General features: G+C 40.1%; 2 protein-coding genes across 2 annotated transcripts in view; both read right to left on the reverse strand.

The window, feature by feature from the left end:
* ogfod2 (2-oxoglutarate and iron-dependent oxygenase domain containing 2) overlaps positions 1-19,710 on the reverse strand; it is a 239,773-nt gene that overhangs the window by 63,627 nt on the left and 156,436 nt on the right. The gene's annotated exons all lie outside the window — the stretch shown is intronic.
* On the reverse strand, positions 305-19,689 carry adam28 (ADAM metallopeptidase domain 28). The gene is made up of 23 exons (XM_051422072.1): positions 19,549-19,689; positions 19,125-19,202; positions 15,933-16,021; positions 15,713-15,789; positions 15,232-15,310; positions 15,022-15,098; positions 12,870-13,053; positions 12,613-12,675; positions 12,292-12,363; positions 11,885-12,054; positions 10,414-10,495; positions 9,419-9,552; positions 9,029-9,206; positions 6,052-6,141; positions 5,111-5,306; positions 4,863-4,968; positions 4,604-4,760; positions 4,380-4,460; positions 3,519-3,612; positions 3,302-3,407; positions 3,102-3,195; positions 2,913-3,008; positions 305-1,813 (listed from the first exon to the last, which is right to left on the reverse strand). Exons 2-23 carry the CDS (start codon positions 19,180-19,182, stop codon positions 1,781-1,783), a joined length of 2,316 nt encoding a protein of 771 aa, XP_051278032.1. The 5' UTR covers positions 19,183-19,202; positions 19,549-19,689; the 3' UTR covers positions 305-1,780.

A 19,710-nucleotide genomic window follows, 5' to 3' on the forward strand; every position in this document is an offset into this window, starting at 1 on the left:
TTTGATGACCTGGAAAGTAGACTAAAGGATCAACTATCTTTCTTTTCTTTCTTTTTAAATATAAAAGTTAAAAGCATTAAAGCTGCATCAGGTAACTTTAAACATTCGTGGCTCCAAAGGTTTGACGGCGTCTTTATAAGGTGATACTACTGTATGACAGTGTTCAGTTTACAGGCTGCTTCGCTGCCCCCAAGAGGACAAAACATACACAAAAATCTTGATGTAGCTTTAAAATAAGACACATTTTTTCATAGAACTATTTCTAAGTGCAGCTTTAAGATTTTGGGTGGAGTTTTGCACACAATTCATTTGTACAAAAAAAGTTTATTTGTCTGTTATTATTAATTTACATGAATATCAAAAACACATCATAGACATCCTGGCTTGCAGCTGCCCAGTACAACCCCAACCTCTTCACTAGGAAAGTCTGAGGTTAGTGCTTTGCTGGTAAAGTGGAGAGTAATAAGAGAGAGTAATATTCAGTCTAATCAAGATTACTACCAGCTGGGTTACGGCCTCCTACAGCACATGACAGGAACATAGTGTTCTGTTTTTTTCAGATACTGGCGTAGTTGAGACTTATGGTCACTGAAACCTTTGCTGCCTGGTGTCCTCGCTGCTCACTAGTTACAAGGTTTTGGTTAATAATGCCACAACATTTCAGCTGCAACATTTAAAAAAAAAAAAAAACACCATGTTCAGTACCGCTCGCAAGATATTTAATACATCATGTACCTGTTCACATAGTGAACTCACAGACAAGCAGCAAGTGTGCAAAATCTATTTACATACACCAAATTAGTATTAATAAGGTACAACCTACACTGTAAAAGGTATTGGTTAAATCTGTTTGACATTTTGTTTCATTGGAAATTACCTTGATATCGAACCTTTAGACAACATGCTGTACATTTATTTTAACACTGAATTATATCTATGTGTGTAAAATATGGTATATACACTTGAATGGCCAGCCTTTCCACTGTACCTGCTTTTAGTTGACCATTAAATATGAGCTCCTGAGCTCCTAAAAGTGCTCTAAAACCTGGCAGACCCGCTGTATCTTATAAACATAAACTACAAGTCACCAGCATTAATCTGGTCCTTTCTGGCATCCTCTCCTTTTACAGTATTTTTAATAAAGGCATTGCTGTGAGATTTCATTAAAACTACTATGTACATATTATATAACATTAGAGTGGCAGGGTAAACGCAGTCCTAATAATCAGCGTTTGTTTTGAGCAAGACATCAGCAAGAAAATTGGCCTGCACCAGCGTCAGATTCCTCTTGAAATCAGACAGAGGCGTTGGAAACACTACCGCTTTTGACCACAGGGGCCGCCAGAATCAACACAAAATGAAAGCTCTGCTTCAGTCAGAGCCGTTCAGTTTTGTTTTTGAGGGTTAAAAATTCAGTCTTGTGCAATATTCTGTAACATTACTGTGACAAAATAACATAACATGTAGAAAATGATATGGCTTACATTTAGGGCCAGAGCTCTTGTTGTGTTCATAGTTGTATGAACCCTATAGTGTAAAAAAGTGCCTTAAAAAACAAAAGGTTCATTCCTGTAATTACAAGTCCTCAGTGCATGGCAAGCAAGTAACAAACAAACAAACAGTCCACCACGCACTGCAGTGAAAAAGAGACTGCAGAGGGAACAGTTGTGTAATTAAAGCTGCTCTCTGCTTCTCTGGATTGCCAGCAGCCTCTCTCCAGGGACAGTGGACAAAGGCAAAGTCTCCCCAGGTTTACAGATAGGTGGCACTGTGTCAGACATCACACCTTTGGTGGAGGCACTGGCCTCAGAGCCTGGAGGACAAACCAAGAACAAATGCATTTGTTAACTACATATTAAGGAATAGTTGAAATAAGCTTACTAGCTTTCTTGCCTAGAGTTAGATGAGAAGATTGATACCACTCATGTCTGTATGCTAAATATGTACAGTCAGCAGCCTGTTAGCTTAGCTTAGCATAAAGATAGGAAGTAGTGGGAAAGAGCTAGCCTGGCCTTGTCCCAAGGTTTATTGTGTCATAATATGCCTATCAGCGCCTGTAAATCTCAATAATGAACACTATATCTAGTTTGTTTCATCCTGTTTCCAGTCTTGATGCTAAACGTAGCTAACTAGCTGCTGCCTGTAGCCTCACATTGAGCATTCAGATATGATAGTTCGAATCTAACTCGGCGTAAATAGGCGTTATTTCCCAAAATGTCCATGTGCATGTTTTATACCCAGCTGGGGTTTTTTTCCAGTCAAAACTAAGTGAAAAACTCAATTCTTGATGTTGTGATTAAATAATTTAGGATTATGGACACAGTCTTGTCATCCAGGATGATAGAGATCATTTTTCTTCTGTGGCTTTACCATTAGTAACTAACACATGGAAGAATAGACATCATAGCATCAGCTCTTCTTGCACTGTAGTTGGTTTGGACCAGTGGTTCTTAACCTCGGGTCCAGGGATCCCCAGAAGAATGGGGAATATTTTAATTTCACTATTTTGACTAAATGTTAGCCCAGTGAGAGAATGTATAAGAATGTTTCACACTCAAGAGGTTTCACACTCTTCACTGTTAATCTGCCAATCTACAATACAGACAGTTTTGGAATAACTAAATCTCATCAGATGGGGATTCCTGAGACTACATCTTATCAAATATCGGTCCTTGACATCAAAAAGGTTGCAAACCAACTGGTTTAGATTGAGTTGTCACACTTAGCAGATTGGTAGTTTACATGGAAGCAAACTGAGATTGAAATTATTCATCCCAGTTGGTGCCAGGTTGAATGGTATTATTCTTACCAGATTAAACTTTTCCTAGAGAGAAAGTTTAATACAGTGTCAGAGAACTATCATGAGCTGTGTGTAATGTGGCAGGTAAACACTTGAAAGGAATGGGAGTTACCTGGCGCGCAGCCATGTAGTTCTGGCTCGGGGGTTTAGGTCTGTTCCCTGCTGGAGGCGGTGGAGGTGGAGCTCCTTTGGGCTTTGGCCTTCCAACCTAAAAATGTAAGTATTGTTAGGAACTGTCTGAATAAGTTATATGACATATCTCAACTCGACACCTGTAATACTGTACATTCCAGCACATTACCTGTGGTACTGGTTTGGGTTGACTAGGAGCTGGCCCTTTGTTTATGTGGTGAGCGGATCGGCCCACGGCTGGCTGCTTCCTTTGGGTGTGTGCACTGTTACATAAAGAGAGATTTGATCTGCTGGCTCTAAATGCTTACACAAGTGAGTTTACATTAGCATAGCCACAACAAGACCTGCAACAGGGTGATAAAGACTTACAATGGCAACGTGGGGCTTTGACGTTTTTTCCAGATGAATCCAACCACACCAGCAATGATACCTGAGAGCACTAGTATGACTGCCAATGCGATGGCAACGGCTGCTCCTGCAGAAATGGAACAGACGTTTAGATGCAGCAGTGCAACATCGCTGATACAGACTGAATATATTAGCATCATACTGTATGTGTTTACCGACAACTGTAGGTAAGTCTTACCATTAGAAATGGACCCGAAAGATCCATCCTCCGAATCGCAGGAAGGAGGCATCCAACCAGGCTCACACTGACACTCACTCTTGTGATTGCACACCTGAAGAACACAAACGTCCTGTGATTATCAGATGTTTGGTTTAACGGCACCATGCAGTACCCTGTTAATTCACGGTGCAGTTTATGAATTCTTTTTCACAGTTTAGTTTACCAATAACTCACCTATTGCAATACTGTTTAAACTGCCTCTGCTTACACTTGATTAAGATATTTCCTTCACACAGAAGATTTGCTTGACTTGCTACATTCAGATCAAACACTCAGCTCTGCTCTTGCTCTTACTATTTCCAATATAAATATATACTTAACATGGGTTCTTTTACTTTTGTTACCTTAATATAGAGCCTGAACGATACATCAGTTGGCCGATGCTATCTATATGGTACCTCATATGGGTAAATAATGCAGAAAAAATGCTTGTGGTTATATATTGGTGTCACTGCAAAGTTTATCCAGCAGAGTGCTCTGTGATTTACAATACTGTGGCAAACTGGACAGAGACAGAAAAAGGTCAGTGACTTGCAGCTCTCACCAATGTCAGCTAGAATTGATTGATATTGTATTATTATTTAACATGTTAAAGGATAATTACCTTCAGTGTTTTTTAATAAAGTTAATCATTTAAGAAAGCAGTCTGCTGAGTACCTTTGCAGAGTTGTATCAGTGCAACAAGCTCAAACATTAACTATATTGGTCGCCATAATGGCAATCTGTAACTTCTAAAAGTGGTCTCACAAATCCCATATCGGCCGGGCTCTACCAAAATAACAAAATCATAAACTCTGAGTAGTGTTGGTATGTACTTACAGCATGGCCTGGGCATTTTGCTGAACAGTTTGTATTTCTGAAAGCTGTCTCAAGATCCACACACTCATTCTGGCTGCAAACCTAGAAAAAAACCCCAAAAAACAAGTCAGTGACAAACACATTGTTTACTTTAATGCACGTTGTAGATTTAGTGCTGCCACATTCAAACAGGTGGATGTTGAGGTGACATTGTGATGCAACTAGGAGTTACCCTACACACTTACCTTTCCGTCCCCACATTTGGTCCCAGCGTCCACCTGGCCGTAGTCAGTGGTGTAGTCACTGAAGAAAGCTGCCTTGCAGTCACCATACCTGACCATGCGGCCGTAGTTTGGGTTTTCTTGACTGCTGTGGCAGAAGAGCTTCCCACAATACACGTCCCTGCAAAGGAAGAGAAGGTCAAGAGCCAATATTCCAACTTATTCTGCAAATATTCACTCCACTGCAGACTGCCCAACTGCTCTGTATGTTACTGTGACTCACTCTTTCTGGCACGGGATGTACTTGTCGTTTGAGGGACGTCTACAGAAGGCGTAATAGGTTCCTCTGGTGTTCTGGTTGTAGCAGTCCAGACGGGCCTCTACGGCACCTGATGACAGGAGAGGATTACATCAGAATATAGCCTTTCAAACATATTCAGGGTCATTTTAGACAACAGGACTGTTATCCTAACCAATAATCTCCTTACCAATGTAGTGTAATATAAAATGTCGCAAAACATGGACACTCACTTGTTCCATACATCTTGACACACTGGTTTGCTCTCTGTGGACACTGGCCGTTGTAGCAGTATCCCAGGCCCCCATCACAGGGGAGGCCATTCACAGCAAAGACATCCTCAGGACAGGTGGTGCTCTGCCCATCACAGTACTCTGCCAGATCACAATCATGCTGCTTCCTGCGGCACTCCTTGGACCGGGGCAAGATCTGTGGAGGTGGGAGTCACATCACGATTACATTATTATTAGTCTCTCACATGATTATATATCATGTGAGGGATGACTAAAAGCACTATGGAACTGCCTCAGTGTGAGAATTGTGCAATGCCTCGCTTTGTCTAGGTTGTGGTGGCGTATTAGCCACCATTTTATTTAACCCAGTTAACAGAGCTTTTGAGGAAGTAGTATGACATTGCTTATGGGAAAATCTCTGACACTTTCTGGCCACTTGGCAGAAAAAGGTTTGTGTCTACCTGATGACTTTGAGCTGGTAGCTCTGTATTTGGTCATTTCTGGGGGGATCGTCCATTTTTTTCAGTAGTATACTAAGACTCTGCTTGGAATAATACTTTTTCAAGTCCACTCTCAGTGTATGTGCTGTAAACTACTAAATACTGAACCGTGATTCAGACTGTTTGGGATGTCACAAAGTCCTGCTAGTACTGTATGGACACATAACAAAATGAGATTTAAGGTGAGCACAGAGAAACCTTCCTCTGTCAGCAGGTGAATGTCAAACATCATCCTGCACAGTGACACTCAAACATCCAAACCAAGTAACAATTACCAAAACACGTTTGAGTGGAAAGGGAGTGAGAGAGTAAATTAAAATGTTTGTAATACCTTACATGCCCACTAGAGGACTGTAGCAGATCAAATAATTGGATCTCTCAGTGAAGGAAGAGTTCATCAAGAAATCAACATACAGCATTTATTCAAATATATTTACTCACCTTACAGTTGTCACAGCACTCGCCCTGAGCACACTGAGAGCCCTCACTCAGGGTGCAGGTGGTGGCGTTGCAGCATGGGTTGGTGCACTCCTGTAAAGACATCACACAACTCATTAGGCTGTTAATCCTAATGCTTATTGTTAACACTTCTTTTTATTGTGTTAAGCTTCCTCCTGTTATGTTCCCCTCAGGAATGTACATGTATTTTTAGATGACCTTGTGTGTTTTCATTGCTTTTGGCATAAGAGGAAGCTTTTATAGTGATTTTAGCTCTCCACATATTGGCCAGCGAGGAACATGCTTTACAGATAAAGCTGACATGACCTGGTCAGACCTAACTTTACGTTTCCTTCATTGCTAACTTCAGTGCATTGTCGAGACTTGCATGCATAATAAGCAGCAAGTCAGTCAACATTTTGAAAACTATTACTTGCTTTCATTGTCATCTGATACTTGGAAATTGTTATGTGGTATTTTGCTATTGATTTAGATTATCAGTGTTTATAATATTTTATCATAATGCCTGGGGGAAGAAAATACAGTATGTGGTAAGAGCTGTGGTACATTACCATACCTTAAAAGTCATTACACAAAATACCACAAAAATCACACATTTGTGTCCTTCTAAAAACCCAGTTTTGACTAAAATCTCAATATATAATGAAATATTGTCTATTAAAGAGTGCCAGAGCAACCACACCCCCAAAGCCCACTTTTATTTTTACTTTCTTTTATTTAACGACGAAGTCCCTTAAGATTGAAAGGAAGACCTGGCCAAGACTGCACACCAGTTACACTTTAAACAGAGATACTTTGGTAAATTCTGGGGTACACGTAGTAAATAATAAGAATGAGGAAGAAGCATTGTGCTTGCATAGAAAAGTTTTACTACACAGTTTTTCAGCCCCACTGAGTCACCTAAGCATTGCAGGGGATGGACCCTGCTCTGATCAATTTAAAATGAGTCAGTCTGGGCCATTCTAGGAGTAGCGTAGCTGAGTAAACTTTAACTTATTTCACCTTAAAAGTCCACCAAAAACTGTTTCTGAACACATTTTAGGCGTGAAGTAAGCAATCCAGTTGCTGAATCTTCACTCATATTAGGTCAACAAGGCCTAATTTAAAAGTTTGTTCTGGCTTTTGTGAGGCAAGGGCACAACTGCCCTGGTTTGACTTCTGGCCATATTGGTTACTCACAGTGACGGCAGCGGTTTGAAACACAAACAGAGTCCTCAATTTATTGTTTAATATTCGTCTGGAGGAATTTGATCTTATAATACAGGTGAATTTGGTTTGTTTCCCACATTATAAGAATGTTATGAGAGGTCAATGAGAAATTAAAAATGACTGGTGTCTGGTGGGCTGTAGCACACATTTGTTTTGGTCTGAAATGCTGTACTCTAGTGCACCTAGTAGCAGTGAATTTCATATACATAAACTATAACCTATAACCTTTAAGGATGTGCCCGCTTTGAGTGACAGGTGGGTGCTGTCACCGTGGCTGGGTTCAGCAACCAGCCCTCATTCAGCCCATCTCAGCTCCACCTACGATAGCGACGGCCACACCGAGCTTAATACTGGCTCTTTAGAAACGGGGTGGCCTCACAGAGAGGACATACATATTTTATACAGTCCATGGGGCCACCATATAGAGTGCTGCAGGAATGCAGCTCTGGTTCTCATCAACAGTGGGTTTTTAAAAAATATATTATTTTGGTTAAATGCCTCTAATTTAGTTCAAGCGATAGATGTATACAGTCATGGTTCAAACACACAAATAAAGCCATCTTGTATTACAAAGTCCAGGGGGTTTGAGAGTGGGAGTTTGTGCCTCTGCTGAATACCAGTAGAGACAAAACAGGTCTTAACATATTCCCAGCTCTGCATGATTCTCATTGGAATGAACTTCCTGAAATTGAAGTTACAAGTTGTTACATGTTGTTTTGATGTGCTTGTGTACAACTAAACACATCATTGTCATTTCAGGATAGTGCAACTTGCTAAAAATAATAAAACAGTATGTTTACATGATGATAACTGTAAAGGCTATGCGGGAAATTATTTTAAGAGGCAGAATAATTCATGTGTACACTATTGTTTACACTGTAAACATACAGGACCAGACATACTGACAGAGTAATAGTGCAAAAATAGCCTGCTATAAAGAGGAAAATTAATTTCAGTGCTGTATACTATAGAAGGAAATACAGTGGCAAGCTTCAGTTTTAGGAAGAAGATAGAAGAGAAATAGAGAAACAAAACTGTTGCTGCATGTCAAACAGCCTAACTCACAATACCCCTGGGCCTAAAAACTACCTAAGAGACTCAAGATCAGACAGAGAGAACGAGCTGCTGAGTCTTCTCAGAAAACAATGGCCGTGAGGCAAGCACTCGTCTTAGACGTGAGCACACGTAGACACAGTTTTAAAATCAGTACAGTGCATACACGCTACCCAGTATGCTTTCAGAGCATTTCATATTGACAGTGTAAGATGTGTGGTATCATCTGCATTGGATCTGTATTTTATACCACAGTAACACTGAGGGGCAAGGCTTTTTAATCCTGAGGGAGAAGGTTTGTGTGAGAGAAAACGTCTGTATCTCCAAATTACATCATCAAAAAGTCTTCTGAGAGAAAAGAGTGAAAAGCTGAATAACAGTGCTGGTGAAACACTAAAGCCTTTATGATCCTGTTACTTTCAATAAGTCAATCATATGTAAATCACATTATAATATTTTAAAGGCAAGGCCATACAAGCTGACTAAATACAATTTCCAACACCAATTTCCTCTATTTTCCAAACACTCCTAAATAAATATAATCTTTCTCTATGTATGTCATCAACCTGGGCCCTCAGGTACTCCTCTGCACTCTGACCTAATAGAGGGCGGTGGAGTTAGAGAGTAGGTTGAGAAATCAGTGGAATATCGCAAAGTCAAATCAGTCTCAGATGAGTGTTTGTTCATGTTAACGTACCTCCACAGTGCCGCAGTCGCACTGCTCTCCTTTTTCCACGAAACCGTTCCCGCAGACTGAGAGACCCACCAGAGCCTGGTAGTCTGGTTTATCCAGCAGGCAGCTGGGGTTGCGGCTTGTCAGGTATTTCTCGTAGTTGTTGCTGCTGCAGCTGCTGAAAGTCCGAGGGATGTTCCAGCTGAGGAAATAAACACGTTTCCCTTGTTAACATTATCACATGTCACATTATTTGAACTAAAATTGACGAGTAAAGTTTTTGTTTAATGCAGTGATGCCTTGTCTGCTCGTACTTCAGTTAGCTCTTCAGCAAATCCTCCCAGAAAATAATAATAAATCCTGTACTTTTATAAATATACCTTATGATTGAACCTTATTAACAACCTGTCTTACCTGAGTGCTGCAGCCATGATGCAGCTGTCCCCCGAACAAGCACAGGCGCTTGAGTCATCGTGGTTCATGCCCAGGTTATGGCCCATCTCGTGAGCCAGTGTCGCTCCCACGGCAATGGCCCGGTCATTGTGATCCTGATAGATAACAAAACATCAGTTACATGAGTGGAAATCGTCAGTTTTTGTCACTTTTCATTTAAAGCAGCCATGCACCAAGGTTTGCCTGTTGACTCAGGATAAAAAAAAAAAAATGTTTCCTTTATGTTTCCTCTTTCTTGATTTTCTGAACACTGTCATTTTTAGCCTGTTTGTATGAAATGAGAAAGTTCCTCTATTCCCATTGAGTCTAGACGTGTGCTGCACTACAGAGGAAGAGTGCCAGAGTCATCATGTGAAAATTAAGTTGCACTTCCTCTTTAAAAGAAAGAGTTTGGATTTGGATTATATATTAATTAACGGGGCACTTGGTTGGCAAAATAATGACATTTATTGAGATTTTGGCTGCCTCTAACATTACTCAGACTAACAAGTCTATGCTATTGGCTTTGTGGGGCTATGTTTAGGTATAGTGTTGCTTTGAGCTAAATGCTAACAGTGCTAACATGCTCGTGTTTCGAAGGTATTGTTTACCATGTATACCCTGCTAGCTGATTTTGAAAATATTTCATTGGCTAATTGAACACACTGTCCTGCTGGTGGTGCAGGAGGAAGTGTAAGGGGATCACCAACATCATTCGGATACATCCGCCGGGGACCATGAATACCTGTCCAATATTTTATTGCAACCATCTAATAGTTGAGATGTTTGGCTCTGGACCAACATGATGGACCCACTGTGACACTGACATTGCCATGGAGCCATGCCGTTAGTGTGGTTAAATATAAATCCCATGGATGCTAACATTACAACCAGGCTAGGAGTGGCCTGTATCTACAAGATACGGTAACCAAATAACCAATGATAGGAATCCTTGCTGTATCACAGGAATACCTTACCTGTATTACTCCAACAGAGTGACCTGAGCAAAGAGTCCCAATGAAGGCCAGCCCCACAGTTGCTCCCTCAAAGTCAATACCACTGAAAGACAAGGAATGACAATATGAGGAACACTTATTCATAAATTGTGACAAAACCATATCTGGTTATCCATCCACCCAGCTCTCCATTTGTACTCCAAACACAGATGTCCACTCTTTGAAATAAATAAAAAACTTCTCTCTTTGGTTGAATGGCATCAGCAATTCTGTGCCTTTCATTTAATTGGTTATTTTCTTCATTTTGTCTTGATTCCATGGACAGTGAACAACCAGTTTCACTAAGGCATTATTTGAATACACATTGTAAAGCTTATGTCCCAAAATGTTTTGTTTGGCTGTTTGTTGTGGGGGGGGGGACAGTTTCCTGTGGCATCAACGAGTTTGGGACAAGGTTGGCAGCTCTGGTGAGCCAAAAATAAAATTCAAGTACATGTTTGTTCAGCTTCTCGAGGCATAGCTCACACACCTCTTCCTCTTGATGTGAGTTAGGTGGGCCTGTGTTTAAGTGCTGCGGTTGCTTCCTGGAACTGATATTCAAAGATAATTGAAAGGGCAAAATAAAAAGGATCTTTGTGTGACTATACAGGATCCCCTGTATCTTCCTTAAATTTGAATTTGAAATCATACACATACAAAGTAGCTACACAAGCATGTTGTGAAAAAAGTTCACGAATAATACATCAGAAAACCGATGCACCAACTTAAACTTGTGAAACAAAACATGACGAGTGAGATAAATGAGATTCAGCATGTTACAGCATAAAAGAGAGATTTTAATTAAAGTGCCCATCCACTCAAAAATCAGTTTTTCTTCTTGTTCCTACAGTTGGATGTTTGAGCTTCACTGTGCAGAATGATGTATATGCAGTACTACTACATGTACCAGTTGTACTTGGGTTGCCTCTAGAGGTACATGGAGGAATCTTTTAAATATTTTTAGAAAATGAAATACATTTAACAAAATTAATATAACCATATAATACACTAAAAAGAATCACAATCTTGATAGAAAATACTATGAGAGATAGTTGGTGGTTGAGCGTCGGTATTTGACGACCTGGGAATGAGACTCAACAATCAACTGTCTTGGCTGTGATTGGTTGTTTTCATTCAGCTGTGGATTCATAAATATCACTAGGAGCACAAGGAAGAGCCAGAGGAACCTGGGTTTCTTTACTCATTATCTGTCTTGTGTACTGCTGTCAGGATAAGGATAAAAGTTGCCTACTACAGCTTTAAGTGGCAGGCCTTCGAGCATGATTGAAGTTATACTGGTTTGCAGAAAAAAGACACACAGACAGACAATACTGTTCAAAGCAGACTATTTGATTATGTCGTGATACTGAGTCTGGAGGGGACCTTTAATCATTTGAATGACCTTACATAATTCAATATTATCTCAAGATCTATTTATACAGAATGTTCAGACCTGATGAGTTGCGCGTTGTCATGCTTTGTCCTTTGCACCAGCACAGAGTTTCTCCACTTCATGAAAGCGTCCAGATTGGCCCCAGCCGGCGGGGTCACAGAGATCAAGTCACCATTGGACCAGATCTCCAATCCCACCAGAGCAATGAAGGTCCTCAGCGGCTTGTATGCCTGAAAGCAACACCAGTAACAGCCCATGAGACGGGTAACATAGACATTGTTCAATTTATACTGAAAAGCAGACTTAAATATCTGGAAACTTTTTGGGTTATTACTGCAAATACAGACATTACAAGAAAGGGAACTGTATGGCTGAAACTCATGAAAATCGTCACAACACTCAAACCTAAATGTCTTACAGTTTCCATGCGTCATTTGTGCTTGGGAATAGCAAAACCACTGACTCACCATGTTGACAAAGTTGACAATCTCAAATATCCTCTTTCTCAGCTCCGTCTGATCTCGCTTCATCTTCACGTACTGAAACAGCAAGCCGTCATGTTAGAGTAAAATCACGTCCTATTTCTCAACAGTACTAAACTACTGTACCCACCTGATTTGTGATGATACATTGACTTTGACCAAATTAACTATTAACGTATTAACGTATTCTTATCAAAAAAACTGCTTCCTGCATGGCACACATTACCAATGTCAGCAAGTCTGGTCATGTCACTCGCCAAAAAGTGCGCCAAATTAGGCAGAAAATGTTCCATGTGTATGTCTTACCTCACGATTATCAGCAACAAGGAAGAGTTCAATATATTTCTGTTGCTGGACAATAGACCTACCCTGGAGGACAAAGGAACAAAGCAGATGAAGGAATTATAATCTTTAAAATGCCCCAATTTGTCTGTATAGACCATGTGATTAAAAGACTGAATTACGCGATATGTCAGGATTTTCTTCTTCAAACAATGCCACATTTAAAATCCGGTAGACTTAAAAACTAAAGGTGCCGGGTATTATGACAGCAGCGGTCTTACCCCTGATCTGGAGCGGCTTCGGCTTGTTGGGGGTTCAAAGTCATCACTCCAGCTGGTGTTGGTGACACCGCACACTGCTGGTGTGGAGTCTGTCTCATTAAAAGTCATCACTGCATGATCCCCCTCAACGCCACCAGACAGGGGCTCAATCAGGTACCTCTGGGCAGATGTTCTGAAGTAACCCCTAAACCGAGAACACGCAAGTTAGTCTTTTACAGACATTGTTTTGAGGGCCTGTCCACACGAATACGCGGCCTCACCCAATACGATGTCGTTTCGAAAAAAATCTCCGTAAACACTAGTGATGGGTCAGTCGCAAACGATCCGGCTCTAAGAGCCGGCTCTTTGAAGTGAACGACAGGAACCGGCTCCTGATTGGGATCCAGATCCGGATTTCTTTCCTATTTTTCCCCGTTTTTTTTCTGTTAAAGCCACGTGATTGGTCAAGATGTGTGGCGGAGTCTGTGTATGTACACTGAGCATGAGGGGGGCGGGAGGGGTTACAGTAACACAGGGCACAGTGAGCATGTGAACAGGTGGGAAGGAGACGTGAGAGAGCGAGAGAACTTGCTACATAGACAGAGACTACACACTGGAAAGGTAAGGAAAATGGGTGACAGGAAATGTAGTAAAGTTTGGACATATATGCATGTGGTAGACAGTTCAAAGGCAGAGTGTAGACTGTGCAAAGTTAAAAATTTCATATCGAGCAGCTTTTTGTCTAATTGAGATGGGTCTTTTTATAATTTATTTTTGTAGCACTCTGTTCCATGTTGAGTATATTAATAAATCCATATAAATAATAAACATTTGATATAATGTATGTATTTACATTAGATATTCATTTAACACATAATTTGGTAATAAATTAATTTAAGCAACAAAAAATCTGAGGAGCCACTTGGGAGCCAAAAGAGCCGGCTCTTTTTAGTGAGCCAAGCCAAAAGAACCGGTTCTCTAAAAAGAGCCGGAATTCCCATCACTAGTAAACACAGTGTAGTTTCCAGAAATATCTGCATCCACACGGATTCACTGAAACGACCCAAAACGCTGTAGTACATATGCCAGGCCTGTATGTGGCGCTGTGACGCCACATACACTAAAACCGGAAGAGAAGCCATGGAACATGCGCTGTTTACAAACAAGTAGTAGTAGTCCGCCATTGTTGTTGTTGTTATGGCGCGTCTAGCGGCGCCGGCTGAGGTTAAAGGCTAGAGAGGCGGGGCTAATCCGTTTTCGCCGTCCAGACGACTCCGGGCAATCCGCCGTTTTCGGATTTTCCCACTCTGGGACCCATTTCCAAAAAATACCGTTTTCACACCCCGAAAACGCCGTATCCGTCTGGACGCGAGGCTGATACGATAAAGTATTTATCCGGAATCGAGAAAAACGTATTCGTGAGGACAGGCCCTAATCTATTGGTTTAGTGACACCTCAGTGAGCAGAGCCAAAACACTTTCTTTGAGAGGAGGGCAGGTATACCTGACAAACATACAATACATGACAAATACTGCACTTAAAGGTCCAGTGTGTAACATTTAGGATGATCTATTGGTAGAAATTAAATTAAATTTAAGTAGGTATGTTTTCATTAGTGTATAATCACCTGAATATAGTAATCGTGTTTTCATTACCTTAGAGTGAGCTGTTTGTATATACAGACACAGCGCGTCCTCTTCTACAGACTACTTGGGGGCTGCTTGTACTGACAAATGCCCAGAGAATTATTACTGGACTTCCAGCTACCCAGCTCTGGAGCGTTTTAGCAAGAAACGCATCTTTCAGATCCCTGTTCTGGTTTTGCATTCCACAACTTTACTGTTTTGGTTGACTGTTATCATGTAATTTCCATATGGTGTAGGCAGCTCATTTTAGCTGTAGATAAAAACGGCTCATTCTAAGGTTACAAACACACAATGATTCTTATACTAGGTGATTATACACTAATGAAACATACCTATGAATATTCAATTTCTGCCAATAGATCCTCCTAAATGTTAAATACTAGACAAGAACTCTACTGAAAAACGATTTGTAATGTGAATAGACATTATTGTTATTATGATACCATAAGGGAGTGCTGTGTTTTTGGATAGTTTGAGGACAGTTTTGTAGTGAGAGAGGTTAAAGAGAGGATGGTCTGAGGACTCACCTGAGTCCATCACAAGTGCTGATGCTAACAGATGATTTGTTGTCATTCACAATCTTCCCATGATAGTAGCAGTGATCCTGATAAAGAAATGAGGGTGATCAGATAAAATAAATAACTGTCTTTACTATCTCATATAATTGTTGAACAATCAAAAAATAAAATGGAATTTTGTTAAAACCATTCAACTGAAATTCTCCCTTAAACACTTACAATGTTGGTTGGGCTTGTGGTGACTTGTGTCCCATCCTCTTGGTAGTACGTCTCAGTGTAATCTTTAGTGAGTAATTCACTGATGATGAAAAGAGATTTAAAAAAATTCATAAATCCTGCCATACTATGTGACATCACTTTTTGTATTATAATACATTTACTACGGTCTGACTTATTATTGGGATGTGGAAAAACACCCCAAATATTCTTACTGAAAACAGTTCAACATTTTGCAATGTGTCACATGGGTTAGGGAAATCAGACTGTAAAAAATTGCATTGATCAAAATAAATTACAGGGCTTTCAGTGTGTTTAATGGCAAAAATAAAAAATACTGTGACATGAAAACCACACATCTTCAAGTGATCAATACTTTAGAAATTCTTAATACTGGATTCCCTTGAAAGTTGGCCATATCACTTGTTGTCTTTTTGTTCCTTATACTTAACTGAGAAATGCTTTTAGGGAAGTAAGAACTTACTTATTTTTTTCTAGCTGCATTTGAATGTCTCTTCCTCCCACCGTCATTGCGTACTTAATGACCTCTGGCCTGTGATTCTGCAAAAAAGAAGGATGTGAAATTGTGGTTTCATGAATTCCTTTTTCTTTTGTTTCCCACACACATGTCACAACCACAGCTTGATTGCAAATGCAAGAACAGCACGCAGGATCTCTGTGATTTGAAAAACAGAAAAATTTACCTCTGCATGTCTTTTTCTAACTGTGTGAAGTCTGACAGGTCGAACCACCTCATAGTCCTTCACCTCCTCAAACTTGTGACCATGGCTTTCTGTGGAGACACAACATAGTTCATCATATTACTTTGATAAAAAAAGAATATGCTCGTTTGATGTTAAAGGGTCCAAAAGAAGAAGTTAGAGTCAATAGTTGTATATTTTATATATTAGTTGTGTATTTTCAGCTTAGCTAGTCTGGAAGTGAACCCCACGCTTCCAGTCTAACTAAGCTAGACATGCTGCAAGCTTTTCTAAGTCTTCCACACTAAATTAAAAAGTACATAGTTTGACATTGCCTTCCAATCATAGTTTGGGCTAAAAGGAGTGCTGGGTTAAGTTGAAAACATCTGTGATCACTGTTACAAGAAGAACCATGTAATAAAGGTTAAAACAAGATTGTCACGCTTGAAAGAAACCAACAGTGACAGTGTCAAAACAGGAAACAAAGCATGGGCTCACAACTTCTCAATATGTGATTTGCTTTTTAGTAGACTCCCAAGCCAGACTCTAAACGCTATCTCTCAGCTTTTGTTGCTAAAACTGGTTGGAAACTATTTTAAAAAGTTTAAAAAAACCTGTATTGCAGAACCAATCCGAAGTCTAGGGCAGTGACATGGTGGTGATCATAAAACCATACCATGTAATGGTGCTCTGAACATCCATTTTTAATGTTTTAAAAAGCTCTTTCCATCATATAAAGTGAAGTTGTTTCCTTGAAGTAAGGGGCGTACATTTGCAACGCCGTTCAAACAGGCCACTACTTTACATTTAGAGAGATCTCTGATCATCTGGTACAAGCCTTTTAGCAGACACGCACATTACACCGCAAGTATAAAAGGAACACATGCAAATGTGTCCACACAACAACAAAAAACAAAGTGTAAAAAGGACATATTTACACATGATATTTGTAAGCATATTCTCAAGGATCACACTGACCGCTGGATAACTCCCTCTCATAGGATTTATTTTGCCTGGGCTGCTGGTCTCCTGGTTTTAAACCCTGCATGCCTTGTTAAATAAAGTTTGTGTTGTGCTTTTGGGTTCTAGTCTGCCATTTATTTAGAGACATTACAGACCCCATCTGTATAGTGAATGATTCCACAAGGGCCCTGACCCTAGGGTTGAGAAACTTTAGCTTTAGCCCCTGGCCTACACAGAAAATACAGAAAAACAACGACATCCACTGAATTCCCAAAGATATAAGCCTACTTTTTAAACAATGAAAAAAACGTATGCTGTATGTTAGCAAAATGATTGCAGCTTTACTGACTGGGTTCTTTAGATGAAAGCTAGCAGTTGAATAATAATAGCAGATTAGAGATAAAATCGGGGTTAAGATTAGTGCTAAATTGAAAGTGAACTGCCTACATGCTCTGTGGAGTCTCTGGCTGCAGCCCAGACACTTGGGCAACAAACCTGTACAGTAATTATAGGATTTTCTATTGGCTCTGTTTACCAACCCATGACACATTAATATGAAGTGTATAGAGTATCAACACAATACCTGAGGCTCTGTCATGGCAACTAATTATCAGTGAAGGCATCCTATGATAACCTTTATCAGCAGGAACACAGAAGGCTTTGTCAGAGGGAAAAAGTGTATGTTTTTGTATCATGCTAATCAAGTTAAACACCATATTTATGATGACCAGGCGAGGGCGTAATTGCCATTGCCACCCCCCCGCCCTGCATTTCAACTCTTATTTCTGTCTTTAGACATTCGGGTTGATTATTAGACTACACTCTATTTGTTCATTGTTCTCTTACTGTCCTGTCACCATAGAGAGAAGATCTGTGTTGATAAGAATATTGGTATTCGTCTGAGTCACCTTTCAGGTACCACCTTGTGCACGGAGCAGAGTGAGTTCTTTGGGTTTTCTACATACTGCCCTATCTTGTTGGTGAAGGTTGTAAGCAGCCTGAAGGGAATATCTGCACCCACTATTTAGGGGTGAAAAAACACTGCCACCTCCCACTTAAACCAAACCTAAACCATGTGACCTGGCTGTCTTATCATTTAAACGGTGTTTGCTCTCCTCTGCAGATTTCATTAGTTCCTGATTTTTTTAATTTCTTTTTTAAATGTTCTCTCTGAATTCGATTGCTGACATCTTCCGCCTCATCTTTTTAATGGATGTTGTCTTACCAACGTGAAGAAACTTTTTTAACCAAAGGTGGCACTTCCCAGTTAGCCAAATCAGCTTATAAAGGAAATGACTAAGTCACTCTGAGTCATGGTGACCTGTTTGCCAGGTACGCAGTAGCACCTGGGAGGGTGGTGATACTTTGTTGCAAGGTTATAGTTAACTAAAACTCTAGCTAAAAACTAAACACTGGTGTAAAAAAAACATTTTAGTCAATTGGAATAAAATTAAAAACTAGAAAATTAAAGAAATTAAAACTACTTAAAATGAAATAAAATATTCAGGAAACATCTTAGTCTGAAGTCTATTTGGCAGGAGGAGGCATTGGTGTTGAGACTAGGATGTCTACATGACTGTGAATCAAGTACTGTGTTTGTATTGTAATAACTATTCTGAACTTAAATGTTGCCCCTGACAAATACCCCAATATTATATTAAAAAAACAAACTGAAATGAGCAAACCTGCTCTAGTAACCACTGAAAAAAAACAAAATGAATGAAAAATACAATCACTCTGCTTTGTTGTGATCAAAAGTCCAGTTTCGACAGTGTGTCACAACATCAGCAATGCGTTTTAAGTCCCACTCATTTAGTTGGCTTATGAAGCATTACTAGATGGTATAAAGTGTGTTTACAATGTAACAACAGCAACTGTCATTCCTTAGCAACATTTTACACCAGGCAGTATAAATACTCACAGTCACTCTGCCTGAGCATTTCATTTATAATCATATACTGCACTATCAAATGCATTTGTATCACAAAATGTCCCATTATCACTGATAAGGTAAACACAGCTAAAGGTCGATCAAACATATTTCTAGGTGGAGACAGAATCATTCATTATCCTGACACTGATAGAAGTAACATAGATACTGCCTTTAATTCTTTAAAGAACATCCACTTTATGAAACAGAAACCCACAAGTGAATGTGCTTTGTATAAAGCTAGGCTTTAGTTATTAAACAGCCACTGCGCTGAGTGGAGGTAACAGTATCCAGTGACTTACCTGAGGGCTTGAGCGAGGCATTTAGGATGAGGACCCACAATAGGAGTGTTGGTGTCATTGTCCAAGTGCAGACGGTCACTGTAACAGAGTATATGGGTGCTCCGATCAAGCTTTATGCTGTCTACCTGCATGCTGTGTTGTTGCCTCGAGGCCACACCTTCGCCGGCCCTTCTGGACCTGTCACAGCCACTTCCTCATTGACAACAAATTCATTGCACGCTCGCAGCCAGTCTGAACATGCCCCTGCTTCTTTCGAAGAATGCAGGAAGAATACCACTGAGAGTGTTGTAGTCTTAGCTTAGCTTGCAGTCTCCCACATTAAGCTTCATGACATACTTCCACACTTCCTTACAGTCCTCAGGATTTATCAGCAGTAATTCAGACAAATAGATGACAATACATTTTCTGACAGTAAGCTTCCTACCTTTTTGCTGGATGAAATTTTAGCCGGTTTTTCCTTTTTGGCATAAAAGCTATGAATCAGCTGTTTGACTCACCCTGTGTTGTGTTTGACTCACAGTATTTAAGCCATATGATAATTTCCACAGCAGAAACTTGTGACTACATCATAAAGTTTCACAACGTT

This window comes from Dicentrarchus labrax, unplaced genomic scaffold, assembly GCF_905237075.1.
Source record: "Dicentrarchus labrax unplaced genomic scaffold, dlabrax2021, whole genome shotgun sequence".
Taxonomy (NCBI): Eukaryota; Metazoa; Chordata; class Actinopteri; family Moronidae; genus Dicentrarchus; species Dicentrarchus labrax.

Bases quoted from the DNA above. Each gene is read 5' to 3' on its own strand.
- adam28 (XM_051422072.1), bottom strand. From the start codon at position 19,182: ATGACACCAACACTCCTATTGTGGGTCCTCATCCTAAATGCCTCGCTC. The intron at 6,142-9,028 runs GTACGTTAACAT...ATGTCTTTACAG, and splicing joins GCGACTGCGGCACTGTGGAG to GAGTGCACCAACCCATGCTG. The intron at 5,307-6,051 runs GTGAGTAAATAT...CCACCTCCACAG, and splicing joins AGTGCTGTGACAACTGTAAG to ATCTTGCCCCGGTCCAAGGA.